The following is a 26,511-nucleotide window of genomic DNA, read 5'->3' as shown; positions in this document are numbered from 1 at the left end:
AGAGAGAGAGAGAGAGAGAGAGAGAGAGAGACAGAGAGAGATCCATAGGGACAAATAGACCTAGGATTCAAACACTGGAGGGTGGAGGCCTTCAGGATCCTTTGAAACTCCCAGGTGGAACCCAGGTTGGACATACATCCTGCATGGACCTTTTCTGCCCAGCCAGGATATCCTGTGTTTGTCAAAAAGACTGCACAGGGAAGCCCTGACCATTGTCCTTCCCAAAATCTGCCAGTCAGCCCCTCCCAACTTGTGGCAGCCACCGAAGGCAGAGGAAGAGTAACTCTGGAAACAGTGTTATCAGCATCCTCCATTGACTTCCTCACCTCCTCCCCAGCCTCATTAGCCCCAAGCTCCTTAGCATCTTCCAACAGAACCTGGGAGGCTGGGATGGGGTCAACGCCCTGAAGCCAGCCTCCTTTCTTTTGCCAAGACTTACTTCTGCACAGCCCTAAGTGGACAGCTGAAGGCTGCAACTGGAGCCCTGGGCCCCAATGGAGCCCCGGCTGGAGCCTGAGACTGCTGCCCTCCACCTGGGCTGGCTGGCCTTACTGCTATGGATCTCAGCCCTGAACTATTCTGTCTCTTCGTCGGCTCCTCTTTCTCCTTCTCTGGTGCCCCGAGTCAGAACCAGCTACAATTTTGGAAGGACTTTCCTCGGCCTTGACAAATGCAATGCCTGCATCGGGACATCAATTTGCAAGAAGTTCTTTAAAGAAGAAATAAGGTCAGAATCTCAATCAGATAATTCTGAGGGAAAAAATTCTGTTCCTTTCATGTGAAGATGTCCAGAAACTTGTTGAAAATGAGTCAGGGTGTAATTTATTGGTGGGAGCTGAAGCCAAGTCATTTAATCATTGTGGTGAAGGGTTGAAATTGGGGCACCGGGGGTGGGGGGAGGGGGGTAAGGTGTGAAGCCAAATTCCAGCCCTAAATGCTAAATCCAAAGTGTCCTTTTGAAGTGGGAGCTTAATGTTTTCTGTGAATGGAGTAGCCTGGGACTCTTGCATTAACCAAGTTCATTTTTCATAGGGGGAGAAAATAAAATGTATAGAAAGCCTACTATGTGACAGACATTTTAAAGCTATTTTTATTTACTCTCACAACCATCCTGAGAGTTAATGTTTTGTATTCATTATTCAGATAGCGAACTGAAACATAGCAAGATTAAGTGGCTTGCCCAAGGTTGCCACCTAATAAGTGGCAGAATTGGGATTCAAGCAAGGGCAGTTTGCAGCAAAATTTCTGAACCAGTTTTCTGTTGCGAGATGTTCCCTTGATCAGAGGAAAACCCAAGTTTAGTAAGTTGCAATGCACCTGGCTCTCACCAAAGAATGGGATCACACTCTGAAATTCAAGCCTGTCAACACACAGTCAATGAGCCTTTACCATAGCCAAGACCAAGCAGGTGCTGTGGCGACATCCTTATAACTCTGGTCATTGCCCTCCAGGGGTTCAGGGGGAGGGAGCCATATTACAAATAATAATAATAAGGCCTGATTTGATGCAGGTCAGAAGTGAAGGGTAAAGGACCTTTGGGAGCTATTAATTCCAAATGGGGACTGAGTAAAGTTTTCTCCAGGGGAAGATACTCTGAGCAAGGCCTTAAAGGATGAGCTGAAAATTAGTGGGAGAAAAGGGGCTTAAGGTAGAAGGACCAGCTTAAACAAAGATCCAGAGGTGTGGGAACAGGTGAAAAGTGCTCAGTAACTGGAGCATGGAACATAAGTGGAGCCATGGCAGAGAAGGAAGTTTGGAAGAGTCAGATGGAGCAAGGAGCTTTGAACGCTGTGCCCAAGAATAAGGACCTTAACCTGTGGGCCAATGGTTCCCAGCCTTTTCAACAGCAAAGACCCTTCGTAATAGGTCTCTTTTCTGCCCAACCTCAAGAACCTACCTCAGGTGTGTAAGATTTGTGACCAAACAAAAGGCATTAATTTACAATAATTTTATTTCTTATCTGTATTATCCAAAGGCATAGTTTAGTTGATTATTTAACTAAGTTAGTAAACAGAAATAACAAATAGAAAATGTCAAACAAAAATGTTGAACTTCTTTTGTGAGGTGGTAGATATCGTATGGAGTTGATGTGGACTTTATTGGGACTTTTTTAAAGGCATTTTGAATGTTGAAAAGTTGAAAGACTTTCCCCTCTCCACTACCCACCCCCCCCCAAACACACACACACACACACACACACACACAAAATTGGGAAAGCTCTATTGCAGGCCATGGTGAGGGAGTTAAGTGGAGCAGGAACAAGACGACGCTTGTGTTTTGGAAAGACTTTATGGAAAGAAGTGTGCAGGATGGACCAATGATGCTGGCAGAGGCTGCCAGACCAGTTCTGCTAGTCCAAGAGAAAGGTTATTGGTAATGAATCAGGACAGGAAGGATGCTAATCAATTCAGCTAGAGAGTCATTTTGTTGATCAACTCAATGTGAGAGAAAGTAAAGATGGAGATGTCAAAAGTAAAGTCAAGGCTTTCCACCTAAGAAATGGGATGGAGAGGACCAAGAACACAGGTAAAGTGGGGCTGATTCCTTGGGGAAATGAGGCAGTGAGAATTTGGACACATTTTAAGACAGGAGGAAAGGAAATTAAGGGATTCAACTGAGGAAGAGCTTCAGGTTCACATCCTCATCCAGATAAGTAAACGAGAGTACCTGAATCTTATAGTTGATTCTTAACCAAGTGAAATAAATGAAGTTTTTCTCACCAGGCAGGTATTGGCCAAATTCAGGAAGCATTTCTCCAGATAGGTTTGTATGCCATTTGAGCTCAGGATATTACTTCGGCCCCCTCAAAATTCATTTTCCATGTGTGCCTGAAAGGGAAGTGTGCAAGCAGGAAACCATCAGGCAGGGCAGGTTGTGGTTTAGAGCTCATTGTGTTGAGAATGCACATTCCTCAGCACAGAAAAAGCAGAAACAGTGAGTGGGTCTGGGAACATGGACTTGTTTATAGTCCTTTTCTCTACATTGTAAATAACTTTTTTCTTATTTTGAAAGAAATATGTTTATTTTAGAATTTCCAGGAAATATTGATTAAAGAAAGCACAAAATAAAAATCATGTATAATTCCTCTACCAAGAGATCACCGATTTGTTAACATTTTGTTATATATCCTTGCTACCTTTTTCCTAAGTATGAATTAATTTTTTTTCAACAAAATGTGATCATACTATGTATAAATTTTTATTTCACAATATATCAGGAATACCTTTCCACATTATTACCTATTCTTCTCTACAACTTGATTTCTAATGGCTTCATGGTATTCAATTGCATCAATCAACCAAAATTTAATCCAGGATTGTGAGACAACTAAGTGTTTTTTTCACTTTTCAGTATTATAAAAACAGTGCTATGTTGAACATCCCTGTGGCTAGACTTTCATACATATCAGTGATTAATTCCTATGACAAACTCCTAAATGTGGAATATTTGGGTCAAAAAATACCGCAATTTTTTTTGGATTTTGAGATAAATAGATACACACACAAATGGAAATTCCTACGTATAGAGCTCATTTCTTAAACACTCACAAATATTTAATATCACTACTATTTTTACTTTATATTTCTCCTGAGTTGAGCACTTTTTTCAGACTTATTAGCCATTTGTATTTCTCCTTTGCTAAATTGTCTACAAGTTCACATCCTTTGCCTCTCTTTCTAATGGTATGTTTGTTCATTTTGTTCTTGTTCATCTCCAAACATTTCTCCACTCTTAAAAGTGATTATGATGATACCTTAGGAGAAAGTCCATCAAAAACTCTCAGACATTTGTCTGAAATGCTACAGCCAGGCAAGCATTAACACTCCAGGGCTGGTCCTCATGAAGAACTGGACAATGCTTGTTGTTCAGCAACAAATGGAGAATGAGCTTCCCAGATTGGTTGGGTAGGATGAATGTCACCTTTTCTTTTCTCCCTTACCTTTTCTTTGGCAAGAATGTTAATAATGAATCTGATGCTTTCCATACTCAACACTGACCTTTGAACGTTTAAATGTTTCAGTGCATTCCATGTTGACTTTCAAATCCTGAATGAAAAAGTTAAGGAAAGCTGGAAAAATGAGTAAACTTGATTGACATATTCTTCCTACTGGAAATATACCTATATTTGAAATCTTAAGTGTTCACACCAATTGTCAAGATTTACCAGGACCTGATGGATCAGTATTTGTCTATGTGCAGATAATAGATGAGAAGGGGTACAGGAGAGGAACTTAGTGGCAGTATTTCTGGTCAGAATCACTCCTAAGAATTCTTGGGCTCTTACCAGGGCAGATGCCTTACCTCGCCTTCCTCAGTGTACACACTTGGCCTTACATTCCCACCCTCAACTTCCAAAGTCTTAAAGAATGTCTAAATACTTTTGACTGGTAGAGGGCTCACATTGAAATAAGTAAATCATTAGGTTTGATTCTGCCTTCTCCTCTCCCTTGCCCTTGTCTGTCTCCTTCACCTCAGAAAATTATAGTAATTATTACTCTAACACACTTCCTCATATCAATTCAAGGTCTTGGGAGCTGCAGGGCCCCAAAGCTTATGGCAAAAAAAGAAATCCTTCTACACCTTTAATCATCCATACATGCACCTATCCATTCATCTACCTACTCATCCAGGTATCCCTTCATGCCTTCTTCCACCTAACCTTCACTCTGTGCATTCCAACCATCCAACCCTCCATGTACCCCTCTACTCATTTATCCATCTATACATCCAAATACCCATCTATCCACCAACTAAAGTGTATTGGGCACTAACTTGGCACCAAACACTCTACTAGGCCCTGAGTTATAAAGTTGAAGGCAACGCAATCTTGGCCCTGAAGTGATTTGCTTTCTACTGGGAAAACAGAGACATAAACCAATGGTTAAAGCAGAGTATGAGGACTATACAAAATGTCCTACATAGGATGTCATGATAGCATGTGAGAAGGAACTTATCTCAACTGGGGGATGAGAAAGTGAGAATCAGAAGAGATGATACCAGTCTGGGTTTTAAAGGGTTTGTTAGGAATTATCCAGGCAAGAAAAGGAAGAAAGTATCTCTAAGGGATAAGCACATTACAAGGTGAGTGGAGGCTCAGAGGCCCAAAACAAATGACTCAGCCAAAGATGGTTAGTGGTTTGGTGATACCAAAGCAAGCTTATAAGGAGAATAGCAGGGGATTGGCCTAGAAAGAGTGTTATAAACTGGTCTAAAAAGTACAAACTGTGTCCTGAGAACTTTGGGAAGATGCTCGATATTTAAAGGGTTTGTGCAGAGCTTAAAGATGAAGAAGAAGGAAGAGAGACAAAAAATACTTAGGACAGCACATCTATAGACAGCGTTTTGACTGTATGCAAGCACAAAAAGTATACAAGAGAAGAGGGCATTTTATTCTCATGCAGTGCTGTCACTCTCCCCCACATTCACAACCTGCCCAGCATATAAAGGAGCTTGGAGGTATTGGATCACACACCCTTTATGCTTCCTTCTAGTTCTGGAAATTATGATCCTGCTTTCCATCTTTCAACACAAGGAGAACTTGGCCAGCCTCACTTCAAATATGCTCATGATCTCAGTCCAGAAAGATTAAAATGCTGCCTCTTTTTTTTTTTTTTTTTTTTTTTGGTTTTCCAAATTCTAGGATATTAGCATACCCTGGACTGAAATAAAAATGAATTAAAAATTTATAAATTAACAAAAATGAAAACAGTCCAATGAATAAGAAGTAGGGCCTGTTTTCTCACTGACATTTTTTTGTTCAATAAAGTAGGTAATCAAAGTAGTAAGAATATACATTTACATTTTTCCCATTCAATGCCATACATTTATTACCATTTTGAATGGGGGAGATGTGTGGCTTGTAAATATGTTTATTTGTCCTCAGTTGGTCCTTATGGGAATACCTTGAGCCACCAATGAATGTGCACCAGGCATCCATTACAGGTTACCTACTAAGTCAGTGTTGTCTTTTAAGCAGAACCTCTTCAGGAGGTGGGGATAGAGAAAAAGGACAATGAGCTTGTCTCACATGGCAGAGTGTCCCTCCCTACACAGCTCTCACCAACTGGGAGACAAGGAGCCCTAAGATCTGTCCCTCTCTGCCACTTGTCTGTTACTCTTCAGACAAGTCGTCTTCAATTTTCTCATCCTAAAAATATGATGGAGACGGCAGCAGGGACAAAATAATCTTTAAAGACCTTGCTAGTTTATAACTCCTAAAATGTCATCGATCTGTTCCCAAGAGTTAATTCATAAAATGGATGATAGAAGACTAAGCAATGGCAACGTGGTTAAGATTGCAATCTCCAGAGGCCTGAACACTAGCCACTTCCTCCAATTCCTGGTTGTGTGACTTTGGGTAAATTACTTAACTTCTCTGTGCCTCAGTTTCCTCATTTGTATGGTTATTAACAGTACTGACCTCACAGGCTTGTTGAAAGGTTTAACTGAGTTAATACACCTAAAGCATTTTTTTAAATGACTGGCACACTATGTTTCATAAATGTGTTGCTACTATCATTATCTAAGAGAGTCACCTAGTTGTAAATCCTTAGTCATATGCTCTTTTAGGGGCAAGGGATTGAACTCCCATGAGCAGTGATAGCTGCAGGAAACAGGCAGACAGGCCTGCCTTGGGGCCCAAGGTCCTTCCTTACCCTCCCAGAAAAGATGATCATGTCCCATGGTTGTCCTGGAAATTCCAGTAAAATTGACTGATTGCAAGTTCACAGTGTTTTGTCTTTTTAACTACATATGTGGCAATTTTCTTGAACAGAATTCTTTGTGCCTACTGCCATTGCATTTTGAATGGTTATGCATTGCAGAAAGTACTTATTAATAGCTTCTGCTAAAGCACCTTCTTTGAAGAGCTTGCAGTCTCTTAAGGTAAAGCTGTGTCATATTAGTGAAGAAACAAAACAATCAAGGGTTTGGGTTAATCAAAATGCTAATTTTTCCAAAACTCATTATCATGAGTTTGCCCAATAATGCCCCAAAATAAGTTTTTAAAGATTCTTATTTAAACATATAATACATCTTAAAAGCCTAATTTTCATTTGAAGTATAACCTTCAATTATTAATAATAATGAAAGTAAATGCTATCTTAGTAATTTTTCATGCATAAACCAGATTTGACATCCTTTCCTAATGGAAATGTCTGCATACAGCTGGAGAAATGACTGGAGAAAGGGGTCAAAGCGGGTCTTAGGAAATCAGCAGATAGTAACAGTGCCTCTCTCCTGGGGAGCATTCAGGACTAACCAGGCTATTGTGTAGAATTACACACCTCCTGGATCCCAGATAGCTTTGAATTTGGTGACCATTTAGCAACCTCCGTTCACTGTGACTTGGTTAGAACTGATGATTTATATCTTTGGACTGAAAGAAAAATTGATGAGAATGCTTGGGATTGAATATGAAGAGACAGTGGTCTCCCCAGTGCAGGCCCAGAAACCTCTTCAAAAACTATAGTTCTAAGACCTGGTTGTTGGTCAAAGAGTGGCTTGTTTCTGGAACTAGTGTAGGGAAGCGGGGAAATCATGGGTTTTGCTGACAGAGGGCTCTGGGTTTGCTTGACAACATATTGTCTGACCTTGAACAAGGTATTTAAGGTCTATCAGCCTCAGCTTCCACATCTGTAAAGTGGGGATGGGGTATTAGAAGAATCGAAGGTATCAGCATGTGTAAAGCTTCCATCTTTACAAGGAGTAGAAATTCAGAGGCCATGGTTAGTTCTATGCCAGTTTCATGAAGAGGATAAAGTTTGTGCCTGGCATGCACCTCCTTCACCTTTTCTGACATCACATATATACTTCCCTAAGTTTGGGGAAACAAAAATAGTCCTCTCACAGAAAGAGTTTGGAACATATCAGTATAAGGAGGAGAAATGCATCAGACCAGATGTTGTCCCCTGTCTCACTGTCCCCCAGGCTCTGCTCATCCCTGCTTGGCCCCTACTTCATCCCTTCAGCCCCCAGGAAGGTCCTAAAAGGGCTATTCTTCCAGGTTTGACAAATGGCTGGCCTCTCACCTCGCGTTGCCTCTGGACTACTTGCCTTCTTACCCTGCAAATTACTCGGATGATTCCAAAACCTGGCGCCCTGTGGAGATCTCGAGGCTGGTCAGCAAACACCAAAATGAGATCTCGGAAAGGAGAATCTGTGCCTCCGCAGCAGCCCCAAGGACGTGCAGCATTGAGCACGTCCTGAGGAAAACAGGAAGATTCCAGAAATGGCTGCAGGCCAAGCGCCTCACGCCGGACCTGGTGCAGGTAAGCATGCTGGTCATTGGACTGGAGACAAGGAGGCGAGATGTGGGGAAGTACCCATTCCCATCTTATACCTCAGTCTGGGGAAAAAGGAGTTGTGGTGTGTCTAAAGTAGGACAAAACAATGTCATGAAACAGAGTGGTTTGTGACAGAAAGGGACTAAACAATATTTAGTTACAGGGACACTTCCCATTGTCATACTCCATTCTCTCTGATGTGACCCTCAGCAACTATCTGGGAAACACTTTCTAACTGCCATCTCTGACCTGAAGATCTGACAGGATGACCCTCACAAGCCCTTCCCCCTGACAAGGCTTAGCTCACCTAAAACTTCCCCCAGGAGTCTTTGCCAATCCCCAGACAATGCCCTCTTACAAGCTCGCATACATATCCTGTTTCCCAATCCAGAGAGCCCACTTTGAAAATCACCTTCCTTGTTGATCTCCCACTGTAAAGAAGAACCAAAGCTCAGTCATTGCAGAAGCAGAGTCTGATAATACAGCTCCCTCTTACGACCTGAGAGCTCCCACTTATTCCCACAAGTAGGCTGCCCTCAGAGCTTCAGCACATTGCTGGTGCCATCATATCCTGCATTGGTCCCTTCCTACACTATTATCTCCAATATCGTCCTTCTTCATCTAAACCAGGACAGTCATGTACCTACACACACATCTCCCTGGGCCCCTTGGGGCAGAAGATGCCACCTCAGAGGACTGAGGACCAACTTACATTCAGCAGAGATGGTAAAGAAGAGGCTCACCCCAACCTACCTGACTGGAGGACTTGCACTGGCCCCCTCTGGAGGATGACTCTTCAAGCCACTTACCCCTTCACATGGGCACCTAAAGCTGCCTGGGTGACTTTTGAGCACTCAGACCTTCCCTTAGCCTCTTCAAAATGAGGGATACAGAACAAAGAAGAACCACTGATCCCTGGATATCTCATCCATGTGGCAAGACCATCTGGCTTTGCTCTTATGTTGTGTAGAAACTACTCTGAAATCAGGAATAGAATTGCTGGTAACATGACCATCATTTGTCATTGAGCTCTCCAGTGTAGTCCTTTTGTACTTTGTACTCTGTGACTCTCACTGGCATGAAGTGGGGAAAGAATGAGCTAGAGGAAATCAAGCTGTTTCTAAAGATGGGGAGGTGGTGGCAGGATCCAACATAAGGGTCTTGGATTTGGTGTGGGAGACAGGAATTGGAAGCTCAAGTGGTAAGAACTCAGGGCTGCTCAACACTGGGCAAAAGCAGAGGACAGGGGATAGACACTAAAGTCCACGCCACGGTTTGCACACTAGGTATAATCCCCATGCACATTTCTTTCTGCACCTGTAGACAGACTCTCCATGCACAGTCCTGGATACCCACCATCTGCCATTCGCAGGCTGGCTACAACTAGTACTGAGACATGGGAAGGACCACTATGGGAGCTCCTCCACTTTGCCTCAAATATGTGCATGGGAACAAATAGAAGTCCCTAGGAATAGCAGACCTAGATACACAAGGAATTATTTCAGAACCCCTTGAAAATTTCATCACCTCTTCCTGCCCCCATTGTTGTCAGGTCCCATGCTCAAGGGCACAGTTTCTCAAGACACTGGCTCCAGACTACCTCCACGTGGGACCTGAACAACATAGCAAAGAACAGGACTTCCTGGTGCGCAAATACACTTGAGATGCCATAGAAATTGGCTAAACTGGCCTTAAGCTTTGAACTAAAGAAAATTCCCTCTTTCCCTCACCTTCTAGACACTTCCATAATAACAAGAGAGTGGGGATTATCCCAGGGGCCTTGGCAAGTCCAAAGCAATCTGCTGAGGACATCTAGTGTCACTTTTATGAGTGTAGACATTATGGTATAGGCAAAAGATCCCTGAGACCTAGAAACTGTGGTTGAGTCCTGGCTCTTCCACCAAAAGCTGTGGCAGAACAAGAAGGAGCAGAGACCCAGGAAGAGCAGAGAGCTTTGGTTCTTGTTCATCCATTCAACAAGTTTCAACAACTGTGCTACTTCCTGGGGACACCAAGATGAATTAGACACAAGCTCCACCACCCCTCATGAGCATATGTCCCAGTGGCAAGGACAGACAAGAACACAAACCACCATAAAGCAATGTAGTGGATGTTATGATATTCTGTACAGAGACAAAAGAGACTGTTGACTTCAGTTCTCCATCCACAAACCAGTTGACCTTGCATTTAAGCCTAGGATTTCCACAGTCTTCCCTGATATCCCTTCTCTTAAAGTTGTTTGGGGAAAGGGTTTCTGGATGATCTCCCAGTTCTGACGTTCTTTGACTTGATATGACTCTGCTTCACTTATTTAACAAATCTTGACTGAATGCCTACTATCACTAGGCACTGTGCTGGATACCTGGATTTCCTGTTTCTCAAATGGCAATTAATAGTGCCTGCACTAATTCATTCATACTAATGAGCTCATAGATATGAAGATGCTTTAGAAAAAAGCCCATCACCATAGAAATGCATGGCAGCTTTATTGTAATAAGTGGGTGCTTTTCTTCAGTTAGTTATTCTAAAACTTGCCCTACTAATTTTGTCATCTTGCATTAACATGCAACTAAACGAGCTTTCCACAAAGAAGGAACACTCTGCCAAAAATGCATCCATTAATGACACCTTGTTAAGACATAGCCAAAGCCATAATCATTTTCACTTTTCTTTGGCCCTCTCTTAGCCCATTTTTCATCCCCACCAGAGACTTTTCCTTTCTTTATGAAAAGATGAAAATATAAGCAGCCATTTTATAAATTCTGGACAAACCCCATCCACCAAGCTTAAGGTCATTGTTACCCCATTTTGGGGTATCTCCTCCCTCTCCTGCCCTCCTTTCCAGAGACCCTTTGACCTTAGGATTTCAGAGCATGACCAAGGTGCTCTGTACCCTTTCTGTTCCAGGCCTCATCCAGGCAGCATCCAAACTCCTGCTCTTTTTTTCTTAGCAAAATTAACCTATCAGACAGTTTCAAATCTATCATCAACAAAGGTGGGGAAAAAAAACTCACCTATTCACCCAAGAAAGTTGAAAATAGGTGTTCAAACAAACATTTGTATGTGAATATTTATAACAGCACTGTTCACAATAGCCAAAAGGTGGAAATAACCCAAATGTCTATCAACTAATGAATGGAAAAACAAAATATGTTATATCCACACAATAGAATATTATCCAGCCATAGAAAGGAATGAAGTACTGATCTATGTTACAACATGGATGAACTTTGGAAACGTTATGCTAATAAAAGAAGCCAGACACAGAAGACTATATATTGTATGATTTGATTTCTAAAAAATATCCAGAATAGGCAAATCCATAGAGACAAAAGTCAGATTAGTGGTTGCCAGGGGCTGAGGGGAAGAGAGAGAATTAGGGGTGACTGCTTAATGAGTATAGAGTTTCTTTTCAAGGTGATGAAAAAAATACTGGAGTTGGAGAGTGGTGACAGTCACTCAACCCCGTGAGTGTACTAAAAGCCACTGAATTGTACACCTTAAAATAGTTAAAATGATAAATTTTATGTTATGTGAATTTTACCTCAATTTTAAAAAAAGAAGACTAAGCCCTTAAAAAACACTTCGCCAATCTTGTGACTCCATTCTTTTAGAGACCTGAGAGGTGATGGGCAGCTAATCTAATAATTCAATTCATACCAGGATTTAACACCTAGTAGCATTTCACAGTTAATCCTTCAAGAAACCATTTGTGTGTAAAGCCAATATTGTAATATTCCCACTAGCCCATCCCATGACTATCTCAGACTGTCCTAATACATCCCTGTATTCTTCCCCCCCCCCACTAAATCCAGATGTGGCCCCAGAACCCTTCTTAATAATGTTCCAAGCAAGCAGCCTCTGCTATGATCTCAGATGGAATATGAGATGAAATCTATTTCTGAGTGACTATTCATCTCAGATTTGGCTAAGCATAAGTGCTAATTTCTGGTTTGGAAATTATAATATTTCTCTATATGGGAATTTCAGGAGTCAACTGGAGAAATATTATAGGATGGACTGTAGGGAGACTTGCCTCAGCTTTCAACTCAAACCAAATGGCCCAATGCCAACCCAGCCTACCTGTCAGGCCAGCCCCAAGGACACTCTCAAAACATAACTTAAGTAGATTTTCCTTGATTTCCTCAAGAGCCACTATACAACAGAGATCTAGGCCAGAGCCCTCAAGCGTGCATATCTGCTTGTGTGTGCTGGTGTGTGTTTGGGTGAAGAAAAAAAGGATCACAAGGAACTCACAGCTTTGCTCAGAGAAGAAAAAAGGGAGAGAAGAGAGGAGGAGTAAAGAAATAAAAAAATTGAAGGCAGGAGGGATCTGACTGGTGCAGGGGCCTTAGAACCTTGACTATCAGTCCTGCTTATGAATAAATAAAGGCAGCTTGGATTAAAATCCCCAGTAGTCACCAACACAGGCTGAGCCAAGGAGTCTGTGGCTCCCTCCCACAGGGCCAACTGCAGCTGTGTATTAAGGACACTCTCTTGAGCTGCAGGCAGTACACTGCAACGAGGGGCTGCTGAGGAATCAGGACTAGGAATCAATAAGAGGGTCCAACAATGTAGTGTGTGTATATGTGTCCTTGTGTCCATGTGGCATGTGTGTATTGGTGTGTGTGTCTATGTGTGTGTGTCTGTAGCACTTATGCTAATAAAGCCATGACTTTTCTCCTCTAAAAGCTGCATTGTTCCAATGGGAATACTTCACAGCATAAATTGCTAGTCCACAAACAGAATCACAGACAAAAACACCTCCAGTTTATTATGATGAACTTGTTTTAAAAATCACAAATAAGGCTTCCTCCACTATTATGCCAAGTGCAGAGAAGCAACTACCCTCAGCGGCACATAGCTAATTAGAGTGAAACACATATCCTTCATTGTGCCCCCCTCCCATTCCCTCAACTACCAGTCCTTCTGACATTGTTCTAAACACAAACCCTCAAGTGGGAACAGACTTGATGACCGTGGAGTCTTTTCTCCCACTAGACGGTAGTCTAAAGTGTTCAGGCAGCTTTGTTTAAACAAGGCAATTTTACTTCTTCCATCTCGATTATTTAAATACATAGAATATGGGGAATAAGCAAATTAACTAAAATGCACGTTAACAATTTAATCATAATATGGGTTTAGAGGTAAATACTAAATAAATAAAGTTCACTTTTGCTTAAATTTAATTCAAAAATATGTAAGAGGTATTAACAGGACCTATACTACACCCTAGGAAGGTATAAGGGCATCAAGATAAGGGCTCTGAATGCTGGGAAATGACACCCCAATGAAGGATACAGGCCATATTCGACTCATTCTGATACAGGACAGGTTATAATAAAGTGTTCACATGACGATGGGAATTTTATATTAGAGTCATGGATAATTTTCAGGCTATAAATATTTAATCTCTCACAGGCTACCAAATCAAGGACTGAAAGTTGTATTCATTCTTTAAAAATAACATGGCTATATTGATGCTGAAAAAGAAAAACAGCTTACCAGTGGCTGTATCATTTTCATACTGATCTAGATGAGAGTCGAGATGAAATGATTATTAATGGAAAAGGAAATTTAAGCAAGTAGAGTGCTTTGTCCCTCTCACATAGGCTAATATTCCCAGAACCTTAGTACACACCCTCTGGCTGAACAGTCTTTGAAAGGCTGAGCTCCTTCAAAGATACATTGTGACCATAAAATAATGAGATCTTGCTCCCGTGACCTTTGGGAAGTAGTCACGGTGCTTCCTTTATTGTCCATGGGAGTTTTAGGTGCCTACTGGAGACAGATTATGGTATGGAAGCCAGCCCCCCACAGCCCATTTCCAATCATGAAATCGTTAAGAGTTTAAATAACTAAGACTTTGAATCATAACATTTGTTTAGGGTCAAAGCCACTGAGACTTTGTCACCTCAGCATTTGTGGCAAAGGGATTATTTGGAATGGGACAGAGACTAACCTATTAGTTTCCAGGCCTTCAATGTATCATAGGCTCATAGACCTGGGGATTGGCTGTGCCTCTACATATGTCTACATAATATGAAGTAAACGGGTTAAACTATATAGTATATAATATATATCTATAAAGACATTCACTTAAAAATTAATGATAGAACTAATCGATATATTGGTTATGTTCTAAAAACTGTTTATTAAACTACAAAACCTCTCAATAAATTTTAAAAAGTAGAAACACCAAAGACCATTTTCTCTAATTAAAAGACAATAGCATCAGACATTAATGATAATAAAAAAATAAAAAATAAAAACAAAAACCCACCAAATCTGGAATCTAAAAACATTATCTTTTGAATCACAGAGCAAATAACTGAAATTGTATTCATATCAAGAAAATAACAATGATGAAAACTCTATGTATCCCCAATCTATAATTTAACCTTTGCCAAATCACTGCTTAGAAGAAAATTGGAAATCAATCTGGTGTTGTGTTAGGCAACTGTCAATACAAGTTTTGTCATTAGTGTGGAGGAATAATACAAAAAGATATAAAAATGGAGAATTGTATGTCAACCTGGTCCTAACTCAGGGCAACTTAAAACAATAAAAAGTTTTCAGTTTTGTTAACCCTACTCTCTAAGGATCACCAAGAATTCTATGAAAGACTTAATTTGTAAATCTTTTTGGTAGATTAAGTAAGAAACATTTTTGGTGGATTAAGTAAGTTTATCTCTAGTTTATCTATAAGACAGCAGATCACAGAGCAATATATCAATTTGTTAAATATCAAAATAGAGTTCTGCCCAGTGAAGCATACATATGTCATTAGCTCTTGGAGTTGAAAGAAACTTGAAAACTCACCAATTCAAACTCTCAAAATATTTTCATCTTTTGTCCTACCATACAATAACAGGAAACTCACTATCTTTAGAAACAGCCTATTCTTTCTTTGAACAAAACAGATCATTAGAAAGTTTATCTCAAATCTATCTTCTTGTAGCTTTCACTCATTTAAATTATTAAATTATTTCTACCCCTTGGAGTTACATGTGACATTCCCCCCTCCCATACATTTACCTCCTAAATCCTGGCTCCTCAGTCTAAACATCCCCAGTTCGCTTTCTCATCTTGGTCATTACCCTCATATTGTCGCATGTTAAACATTGGGTCAACTAAGTCCCCTTCTGCACCTAGATTTTAGTTTTCAAGAGCAGAGCCTTTTATTTATCCCATGAAATACGATCTTTTGTCTTAGATTAAATCTCTTATTCTAGTCTGTCAACTTAATTCTGTTACTTATCCTAGTCCCTATCACCCCAATTACACATCATCTTCAGTTTTAATGAACACAACTTTTATCTAGGTCCTAGCCATTTTTTAAAAAGTTAAACAGAACAAGGCCAAAGAGAAAGCTTTCTTACTCAATGGTCATTAATTCATTAATTGTTAGGTAAACTCAGTTAACAAATTACTAATCATCTTAATTTTCTAGGCAGCCAAAATCTTACTTCCCTATCTCCTTTATAGGGTTATTATGCAAATTGTAGTAGTCCCCTCTTATCCATGGAGGATATGTTTCAAGACCCCCACTAGATGCCTGAAACTGTGGATAGTACTGAACCCTATGTATACTAGGTTTTTTCCTATACATACATACCTATGATAAAGTTTAATTTATAAATTAGGCATGATAAGATTAACAGAAATACCTAATAATAAAATAAAACAATTTTAACAATATTCTGTAATAAAAGTAATATAAATAATATAGCCTGCCTCCCCCCCCCCCCCCCCCGTCTCTCTCTCTCACTGATTTGATAACCGAGATGGCTACGTGACTAATGGGCATGGAGTATATACAGCATGGATGTGCTGGACAAAGGGATGATTCACATCCTGGGTGAGATAGAGCAGGATGACATGAGATTTCATCACACTACTCAGAATAGTGTACAATTTAAAACTTATGAATTGTTTATTTCTGGAATTTTTTATTTAATATTTTTAGACTGAATTTAATATTTTTAGACTAAAACTGAGTGAAACCGAGGATAAAGGGGGGACTTCTGTACTGTTGAATGCCTCGCTAAAGTCTATATATTCTAAGTTAATTGCATTTCTCTGATTAAAAATCAAATAGGTGGAAAAAAGTTGTTTGTCTAAAATGAATTAAATGAATCATCAGTAACTCCTTAGGATCATCACTTTCTCTTCTAGAGGTGCGCAAATCATCCTATTAATAACCTGTCTTGGAATATTTCCTATGAGACAGGATCAGTCTGCTAATCACTAATTTGTGAATTCTACCCTCTTGCTCCTTCGAATATCAGAAATGGATTTCCCTGCCTTTTTTGTTCTCTCCATGCACTGCACTTGATTCTGCAATATTGTTTGCAAGGGAAGTCTCTGAACATTCCAGGTGAGAAAGCTCATTCAAAACAATGAAGGCTTCCTTTACACATTCTGCCTTTGCATTCCTGTTCACCACTTTTTGTCTACTCTCTTCGGATCAAAGGCTCAACATGTGGCAAAGAAGACAAGCAAATATTAAGAATGAAAATTGGGTCTTCATTTTTTTATACACCAATCCTATCCATGGCCCTACTCAAAAGGTCTTTCATTTCTTTTTTCCTCTATACTTTGTAAAATATAGCTATTTTTAAAGTTTTTAAATCAAAGTTTAAGTTGCATACTTAAATGTGCAAATCTTAAGTGTACTGCTAGATAAATTTTTACACATGTGTTTATTCATGAACCCACCATCTTCCTCAAGATACTGAACATTTCCAACCCCTCAGAAAGGTCTTTCATGTTCCCTCTCTAAAAAGACCTCCTCCTAAGGTGATCAACCATTTGATTTCTTGAGCCTATCCTGGTTTTATCACTGAAAGTCCCACATCCTAGGAAACCCCTCAGTCCTTGGCTGAGAACAGTTGATCACTCTGGCCTGGAACAGTTGATCACTCTACTCTCTCCCAATGGTAACAATTTTTCTGACCTAAAGCACCATGAATTAGTTTTGCTTATTTTTTAACTTCATTTAAATGAATCACAAGGTATGTACTCAGCATGTTGTCATGCTATTTATCCATGTTGTTGCACGAATCAGTAGCTTGTTTTTTCATTGCAGTATAATATTTCACTGTGTGATATCACAATTTATTCATTTTACTGTTGGCGATCATTTGTGTTGTATCTAGTTTGGGCTATTGTGAATTAAATCTGCTGCAAACATTCTTATACATGTCAGTTGGCAAATATAAGCATACAGAAGTGAGACTGTTGGGTCCTAGCATGTACATATGGACAGAGTTAGTAGAGACTGTCAAGCAGTTTTCCAAAGTGGTTTTACTGATTTCCTCCTAAAAGCAATGAAAGAGAAAGTTCCATTGTTCCACATCTTCATCAACACTTGACACTGTTAGTGTCTCATTTTAGTCATCTTGTTGGATGTCTAGCAGTATCTCATTGTGTAGTTTAAATTCATATTTTTCTCGTAACTAGACCGTTTTTGTATATTTATTGGCTGCTTTGATTTCATCTTTCGTAAAGTGTTGTCTTAAGTTCTTTGTCCATTTTTATTGGGTCGTCTGTCTTATTGAATTGTAAAAGTTATATTTATATTCTAGATATGAGTTCTTTGTTGGAAATAATACTTACAAATATCTTCTCCCAGTCCATAGTTTGCCTTTTTATGCTCTTAATGTTATCTTTTGATGAACTGAAAGTCTTATTTTAAATGAAGTTCAATTTATTACTTGTTTTATTTTAAGATTAATGCTTTTAGCATCCTGACTATCCCATTGTCATAAAGGTACTCTCTTACTTACTCATATATAGCTCACTAATCTTATGTTCTGCTGTTTCAAGTTTGCCATCGAATCCAGTAAATAAATTTTTTATTTCAAGTATTATATTTTGTATTTCTAGAATGTCTATTTGACTTTTTTTATAGATTCTAAATCTTTGTAGAAATTCTCCATTCATTAATTTTATCTGTCTTTTTCTCTATTGTCTTAAAATCTCAATCATAAAAAATAGCAAACACACAAAAAAATCTTAATCATAGGTACTTTAAATTCCTTATTCGCTAACTTTAATATCTCTGGTTTTGCTTCTGTTGTTTTCTTTTTTCTGGATTATCAATTAGTTTCCCTTGCTTCTTTGTAATTTTTGGTGGATTTTTATTTTATGTTGGATTTTAAGAATAATACTTTGTAGAAGTTCTGAATTATGTTATCTTCCTCTAAAGATTGTTGAGTTTTGTTCTAATAGCCAATTAAATTGCTACAGATAACCGAAAGCCAGAGTTTCTCAATCTCAGAACTATTGACATTTTGGGCTAGCTCATTCTTTGTTGGGAGGTGGGGGTGGGATCTATCCTGTGTTTTGTAAGATGTTTAGCAAACATACCTGGCCCCACCCACTAGATGCCAGTAGTGTCACACCTCCAATATGACAACCCAAACTGTTTCCAGATGTTGTTAAATGTCCCATGGGGACCAAAATTGCTCCAAGGTGAGAACCGCTGCCTTGATCCTGTTGAGGCTGAGTTTTAGACTTTGTGACTGCAGGTCTCTGTCGATTTTGCTCTTATTCCTAGGACATGGGCTTTGCTTGTAGGGCATAATCTTTACGACTAGAATGTGGACTTTCTGAGGTTCAACTGAAAGCCCAGGGTACTCACCAAGATATCTAGCCCAAACTTCAACCTTCATCTTGCCAGAACTATATAGCCTCTGAAATTTGTGCTCAGCAGTACAGCCTCCTAATGTACTTCTCTGCTAGGCCTCTAGAGTCCCATTCTGCTCCTATGTAGCTTAGGAGTTGGCCAAAGACCTGGGTGGGGGTGAGGGGGGGGGACTTTTATGGATATTTTGCAGGCTCCTTCTCTGTGGCTTTCTCCTTTATAGGACCCCGCCTCCCAAATCCCAGCTACTCTGACAGCCCCAAATCCTGATCGCTGTTTCCTCTACCCAGCAAGACCTTGTACTGTAGTTTGAAAAATTCCCTCAGAGAAAAAGATAGTGTGAATATGGGGCCCACCTCTAATGAATCTTTTCTCACAAGGATCATTGCCCTATGTTGGTCATGGTCCAATGCCCAGAAACAGTTGTTTTAGAAAGTTCATCCAGTTTTTAGAGCTGTTGACAGCAGAGGGGTAAGTCTCATGATAGTTATTCTGTAATAGCCAGAACTAGAAATCCCAGAATGATCTCTTCTTCAGGAAGTAGGGACTGAACAAACAAAACAAAGGAGAGACAGACTCATAAATACAGAGAACAAACTGGTTCAAGGGGAGGTCGGTAGAGGAATAGGTGAAACAGGTGAAGGGGAATAATAGGTACAAACTTTCAATTGTAAAAAAATAATAAGCCACAAGGATTGGTGTATAGCACAGGGAATATAGTCAATAATATCATAATAACTTTGCATAGTGACAAATGGTTACTAGACCTATTGTGGTGATCACATCGTGAGATATGTAAATGTCAAAACACTATGTTGTACTCTTGAAACTCATATAATATTGTTAGCAAAGTATACTTTAATTAAAAAAATTTAACCTATAAAGAAGTAGGGAAAAAAATCACAACTCTCCACTTCTGTGGCATTTCTGGGTCAAATGGTTAACACATTAGTGTTTTTCCTTCTAGTCTTTCTTCTAGTCATATTTAAGTTGAGTAAAAATAAGTCGTATATTTAATAATGTTGCATATTCATCTCTGGCTTAATATTATATCACATAGTATCCCCCATATCATTAAAACTCTTTATAAGCACCATTTCATCACATTGATATACCATAATTTGATTTACTATCTTTGAATGTTTATATCATTTGATTCTTTGTTAACATAACTAACATATTTTTTAAATTTTATTTTATTAGTTTCAAGTATACAGTACATTGGTTAGACATTTATATACTTTATAAAATGATCCCCCTAATTGCTCTTTCTCTCCTCTGGCTCTCCACCTAGCCATTACATTAATACTGACTGCATTTTCTATGCCGTGCTCCCCATCCCCGTGACCACTTATCAACTACTAATTTGTATTTTTTTAACCCTTAACCTCTTGCTCCCAGTCCACCAATCACCCTTCCCTCTGGCCATTCTCAGATTGTCCTCTATATTTGTCAGTCTGTTTTTGATTAGTTTGTTCTTTTTGTTCTTTAGATTCGCATATAAGGGAAATCATATGGTATTTATCTTTCTTTGTCTGACTTATCTCATTCAGCATAATAACCTCTAGGTCTATCCATATTGTTGCAAATGGTACAATTTCATTTTTTTAGTGGCTGAGTAATATTCCATTGTATATATAAACCATAACTTCTTTATCCAATCGTCTGTTGATGGACATTTAGGTTGCTTCCATATCTCGGCTATTGTACATTGTGCTGCCATGAATATTGGGGTGCATATGTCTTTACGAATTATCATTTTGGTTTTCTTTGGATAAATATCCAGAAGTGCAATTGCTAAGTCAAAAGGTATATCCATTTTTAATTTTTTGACAAACCTCAATACTGTTTTCCATAGTGGCTGTACCAATTTGCAATCTCACCAACAGTATATGAGAGTTCCCTTTACTCCACATCCTCACCAACACTTGTTGTTCTTTGATTTATTGATGGCAGCCATTCTGACAGGTGTGAGGTGATATCTCATTGTGGTTTTAATTTGCATTTCTCTGATGATTAGTGACCTTGAGCATCTTTTCATATGTCTATCGGTCATCTATAATTTCTCTTTGGAGAAATATCTGTTCAAGTCTTCTGCCCATTTTAAATTGGATTGTTGTACATTGTGCTGCCATGAATATTGGGGTGCATATGTCTTTACGAATTATCATTTCAGTTTTCTTTGGATAAATATCCAGAAGTGCAATTGCTAAGTCAAAAGGTATATCCATTTTTAATTTTTTTTGTTGTTGAGTTCTCTGAGTTCTTTTGGATATTAACCTCTTATCAGATGTATCACAAGCAAATATCTTCTCCCAGTCAGTCAGTTGTCTTTTTGTTTTGTTGGTGGTTTCCTTTGCTGTACAAAAACTTTTAGTTTGATGTATGTAGTACTTTTAGTTTATTTTTTCTTTCATTTCCCTTGCCTGAGAAGATAGATCAGAAAAGATTACTGCCTATGTTTTCTCCTAGAAGTTTTATGGTTTCAGGTGTTACATTTAAGTCTTTAATCCATTTTGAATCTATTCCTGCATATGGTATAAGAAGGTGGTCCAGCTTCTTTTTTTTTTTTTTGCATGTATCTGTCCAATTTTTTCAGCACCATTTATTGAAGAGACTGTCTTTACCTCTTTGTATATTCTTGCTTCCCTTGTCATACATTAAGTGAGCGTATAGGCGTGGACTTATTTCTGGACTCTACATTCTGTTCCATTGATCAATGTATCTGTTTTTATGCCAGTATCGTTCTGGTTTGATTGTTGTAGCCTTGTAGTATAATTTCATATCATGTAGTTTGATACTACCAACTTTGCTCTTCTTTCTCAAGATTGCCCTGGCTCTTTGGGGTCTTTTATGGTTCCATATAAATTTTAGAATAATTTGTTCTAGCTCTCTGAAAAATGTCATTGGTATTTTGATAAGGATTGCATTGAATCCATAGATTGCTTTGGGTAGTATGGTCATTTTAATGATGTTGATTCTTCCTACCCATGAGCACGGTATATGCTTCCATTATTTGTATCTTCTTCAGTTTCTTTTTTTAATGACTTACATTTTTCCAAGAATAGGTGTTTTACTCCTTGGTTAATTCAATTCCCAGGTATTTTATTGTTTGTGATGCAATCGTAAATGAGATTGTTTTCTTAATTTCCTTTTCCGGAAGTTCATCATTAGTGTATAAAAATGCCACTGACTTCTGAATATTAATTTCGTATCCTGCCACTTTCCTGAATTCTTTTGTCAGTTCTAACAGTTTGCTTTTTTGTTTGTTTGGTTGGTTGGTTTTTGTAGAATCTTTAGGGTTCTCTCTATACAGTATTATTTCATTGGCAAATAATGAGAGTCTTCCTTCTTCCTTTCCAATTCGGATGCCTTTTATTTCTCTTTCTTGTCTTATTGCTGTGCCTAAGATTTCCAATACAATGTTGAAGAGGAGTGGTGAAAGTGGGCATCCTTGTCTTGTTCCTGATCTTAAGGAAAATGCTTAGCCTTTCTGCATTGAGTATGATGTTAGCTGTAGGTTTGTCATATATGGCCTTTATTATGTTGAGGTATGTTCCCTCTATTCCCACTTTGCTGAGAGTTTTTATCATAAATGGATGCTGGATTTTGATGAATGCTTTTTCTGCATCTATGGATTTGATCATATGTTTTTCATATTTCAATTTGTTAATGTGGTGTATCACATTAATCGATTTGTGGATATTGTACCAACCTTGCATCCCAGAAATAAATCTGACTTGATCATGGTGTATGATATTTTTAGTGTATTGCTGAATTCGGTTTTCGAATATTTTGTTGAGGATTTTTGCATCAATGTTCATAAGAGATACAAGCCCAGAGTTTTATTTTTTGTAATGTCTTTGTCTGGTTTTGGAATCAAGGTAATGGTGGCCTTATAAAAGGAGTAAGGGAACCTTCTTTCTTCTTGAATTTTTTGGAATAATTTAAGAAGAATAGGTGTTATTTCTTCTTTGAATGTTTTGTAAAATTCACCTATGAAGCCATCTGGTCTGGGACTTTTGGGGGGAGGAGGAGGGGTGAGATTTTTGATTACTCATTCGATTTCATTGGTGGTAATCGGCCAGTTCAGATTTTCTGTTTCTTCTTCACTCAGTCTTGGGAGATTTCTAGGAATGTGTCCATTTCTTCCAAATTGTCCAATTTGTCGGTATATAATTGCTTGTAGTATTTTCTCTTGAACCTTTGCATTTCTGTGGAGTCTGTAGTTATTTATTCTCTTTCAGTTCTGATTTTATTTATTTAAGTCTTCTCTCTTTTTTTCCTTGATGAGTCTGGGTAAGGGTTTGTCAATTTTGTTTATCCTTTCAAAGAACCAGCTCTTGGTTTCATTAATCTTTTGTATTGTTTTCTAGACTCTATTTCATTTATTTCCACTCTGATCTTTATTATTTCCTTCCTTCTATTCGCTTTGGGCTTTGTTTGCTGTTCATTTTCTAATTCTTTTAAGTGTAAGGTTAGATTGTTTATTTGAGCTTTTTCTTATTTCTTGAGGTAGGCTTGCATTGCTATGAATTTCCCTCTTAGGACTGCTTTCGCTGTGTCCCATAGTGTTTGAGTCTTTGTGTTTTCATTTTTATTTGTCTCTAGGTATCTTTTGATTTCTTCCTTGATCTCATTAATTCATTCATTGTTTAGCAGCATATTTTTTAGAAAAATGTGGAATGCTTCACAAATTTGCATGTCATCCTTGCACAGGGGCCATGCTAATCTTCTTTATATCATTCCAATTTTAGTGTATTTGCTGCCAAAGCAAGCACAATATAACTAATATTTTGATGAATATCTTTTTGCAAAGTCTTTGTCTCAACCTTATGTTTTTGAGACAAATTTCCTTTCTTTTCAAAACTACCATGTACTGATCACTATCTATGTGCCAGGCATACTAATGCACATTTGTCACAGTTAATGTTCACTACCCTATGAAATATTCTTGTTCTAGTCATGTTATAGATGGGGAATCTGAGGCTTAGAGAGATTTATACATCTTGTTCCAGATCACTTGGCTAGAAAATTTTGGAACTGGAATTTGAACACAGGTCTATCTCCTGACACCAGCAGTCACAACCTTAAATACTATGCTTTGCTGCTTCCTTACTTCCATGTAGTGTAATTACTGGGTCAAAAGGTATACATGTTCTTAAATCTTTGGATGCATATTGCCAAACTGGATTTAACTCCCACTAACAGTTTTGGCATCCTCACAAACAAAAATATTTTCCTCTAAGATTATGTATATTATCTGTAGAATAAAACCTAAATTCCTAAATATTGTATTCAAGAGGCCACAGTTTGGTCCCAACCTACTTTTCCAGCCTTCTTTCCCAGTGAACCTATGTCTATATCTCATAGGCCAGATATGACCTTTAATTCTGCTCCTTGCCTTTGCTCAGTTCTGATCTTTAAGCATGAAGTTCATTTACATTAGATCTCCACCTGCCAAAATCCCGCTTGTTCTTCAAGGCCATGCTCATGCCATCTCTTCTGTGAAGCCTTCCTGGATTCCCCTACTGCTCTCTCTTCTGTATTCCCATAGCAGTTTGTTTACACTTCTTAAAGCATTTGTGACACTTTGCCCTATATTGAACTTTGTGGTATACATGCCACTCTGCCCCACTAGAGTACCAGTTCTTTAGAGGTAAGGATTATCTCTTATTTATCTTTGTGACTCCAGTGCTTAGTACAATGCCTTGTATAAAGTAAGGACTTAATAAATTTTTGTTCACTAAATGACTTTCAACAACCTCAGAGAGGAGCTTTTACAAGTTTCTTAACCCCTGTGTACGATCATGCCAGTATATTTGGGTTAGGGAAAGAGTCCTTAGATTCTTTTTTGTTCTTCCAGTAATGCAGTCCCAAAGGGCCATTGATCCTAGTGACAGATCTGGGTTTGGACAGCTAGCACGTCCTTCTCAGGGAAAACACTCAGCTCTGTCATTTCTAGGCTTTGTGACCTCTCTCTCCAGGACCTCTTGTACTACTTTCTTATACCTACTATGTGGGAATTCAACAGTTTTTCTCTCTCTCCTGACTTTTCCCTGAATCTCAGAAAGAATCCGGTAGATGGTACCTTTTGAAGTTACCTGGAGTGCAATAGAGTGAGAGAAGTAAAGAAGATATAATAGGGGTTGAGGTGGGAGACAGAAAGGAGGCTCAGCCCGCCAGGAGCTCCTCTCAGTTATCCAGAGAATGCATCATTGGCTCTTCTCTGAGCTCCATCTGATGGAGAGACCCTCACCTGCTATCCTGGCCCTGAGCTGCCTATCCAAGCACACTCCTCTATCCAGGCTTTTCTCGAAACAGTAACCCTCCATACCCCAAATATACACTCATGGTGGTTGGACCCCAGTGAGATACTTCAGTCAAATCAAAGGAGAGAAAAGTTACCATGAGAGATGCAAAAAAAGCCAAAGATGATGTGGTGGCTTTATAGTGTGTCGACATGGTTCCATAGCATAGTAGTTAGCATGTCTGCTTTACATGCAGAAAGTCCTAGGTTCACTCCTAGTGGAGCCATGGTCCATGATCTACAGCCATGCCACCCTGAACAAGCCCTATGTCTGATCTCAGAAGCTAAGCAGGGTCGGGCCTGGCTAGTACTTGAATGGGAGACCACCTAAGAAGACCAGGTGCTGTAAGCATAAATAATAATAATAAATAAAAATATAGTGTGTCAACTTGGCCAGGTGGAACTACATTTCCCAGAATTCCCTTCACTGTATGTTTCCAGTTAGAGTGGGCCACAGACGCTCTATTGGGAGTTTTGGTGAGTAAAAAGGAAACACTGGCCATTTTGCAGCTTACACACAGTGTCACCTAGCTGCTGGCTCCTCTTGCTGAGGTGAGGCAGCAACCAGGCCTGCAGCTGTTCTGTCTTTCCAGGGCTCTTTCAACTTCTCTAACTCTTAGGCCAGATTTATCTCCATACCAAAAGACCCCAGGTTCTGCAGGTCATCACGCCATCAAGCTCACAGGCAGTAAGAACTGGAACAGGTTTCAGTCCTTCCTCATGAATTCCAGTTTGTGCTTATGGGTTCAATCTTGTCCTTGACCATTCCCCACTTTACATCCATCTTCCTTTCACCACTGTCTGCCTGTGGACTCAAAGCTCCAACATCAGATAGGAGGACAGAAGCCTTACGGAGATTACTTAACCTTCTTCTACTCTTAATTGTGTAAAGTCAAACCCCTGTAAGTAAAAATCTAGTGATTTTGCTTCTTTGATTAACCCATAACTGATACAAGTGATACAACCTCAACAGAGGGGCTGGGGAAAGGAAGCCTGGCAGCCCCTCCCCCCAGGAAAGCACAGGCTGGTAGAAGGTTTTCCTGACAATCAGAATTCTGTCTGAGCTTTCTGACCACAGGACCTTTGCATAGCAAAAGCCACTGCGCTCCTATGGAAGTTTCTGCACACTTGCATGCACCAATGAATTGTCATAAGCACTTGGCTTCCTGTATTTTGAGAAAGAAAAAGAAATGAAGAAAGAAAGAAATGAAGAGAGAAAGAAAGAAAGAGAGAGAGAGAGAGAGAGAGAGAGAGAGAGAGAGAGA

The 26,511-nt window shown here is 39.2% G+C and overlaps 1 protein-coding gene and 1 non-coding gene across 2 annotated transcripts in view; one reads left to right on the top strand and one right to left on the bottom strand.

The window, feature by feature from the left end:
- Window positions 1-473: 473 nt before the first annotated feature.
- Window positions 474-26,511, top strand: part of CUNHXorf36 (chromosome unknown CXorf36 homolog) — a 47,687-nt gene continuing 21,649 nt past the window's right edge. Inside the window, exons 1-2 of the mRNA XM_011380039.1 lie at window positions 474-727; window positions 8,006-8,270. Coding sequence (XP_011378341.1) covers window positions 495-727; window positions 8,006-8,270 — 498 coding nt within the window. The 5' untranslated portion in view covers window positions 474-494. The remainder of the gene's footprint in view (window positions 728-8,005; window positions 8,271-26,511) is intronic.
- On the bottom strand, window positions 23,611-23,713 carry LOC111731609. The gene has a single exon (XR_002777217.1). It is a non-coding gene; the product is annotated as a U6 spliceosomal RNA (small nuclear RNA).

This window comes from Pteropus vampyrus, unplaced genomic scaffold (assembly GCF_000151845.1).
Source record: "Pteropus vampyrus isolate Shadow unplaced genomic scaffold, Pvam_2.0 Scaffold387, whole genome shotgun sequence".
NCBI lineage: Eukaryota > Metazoa > Chordata > Mammalia > Chiroptera > Pteropodidae > Pteropus > Pteropus vampyrus.
Note: the sequence above shows the minus strand (reverse complement) of the source record. Positions and strands in the feature narration are given on the sequence as shown.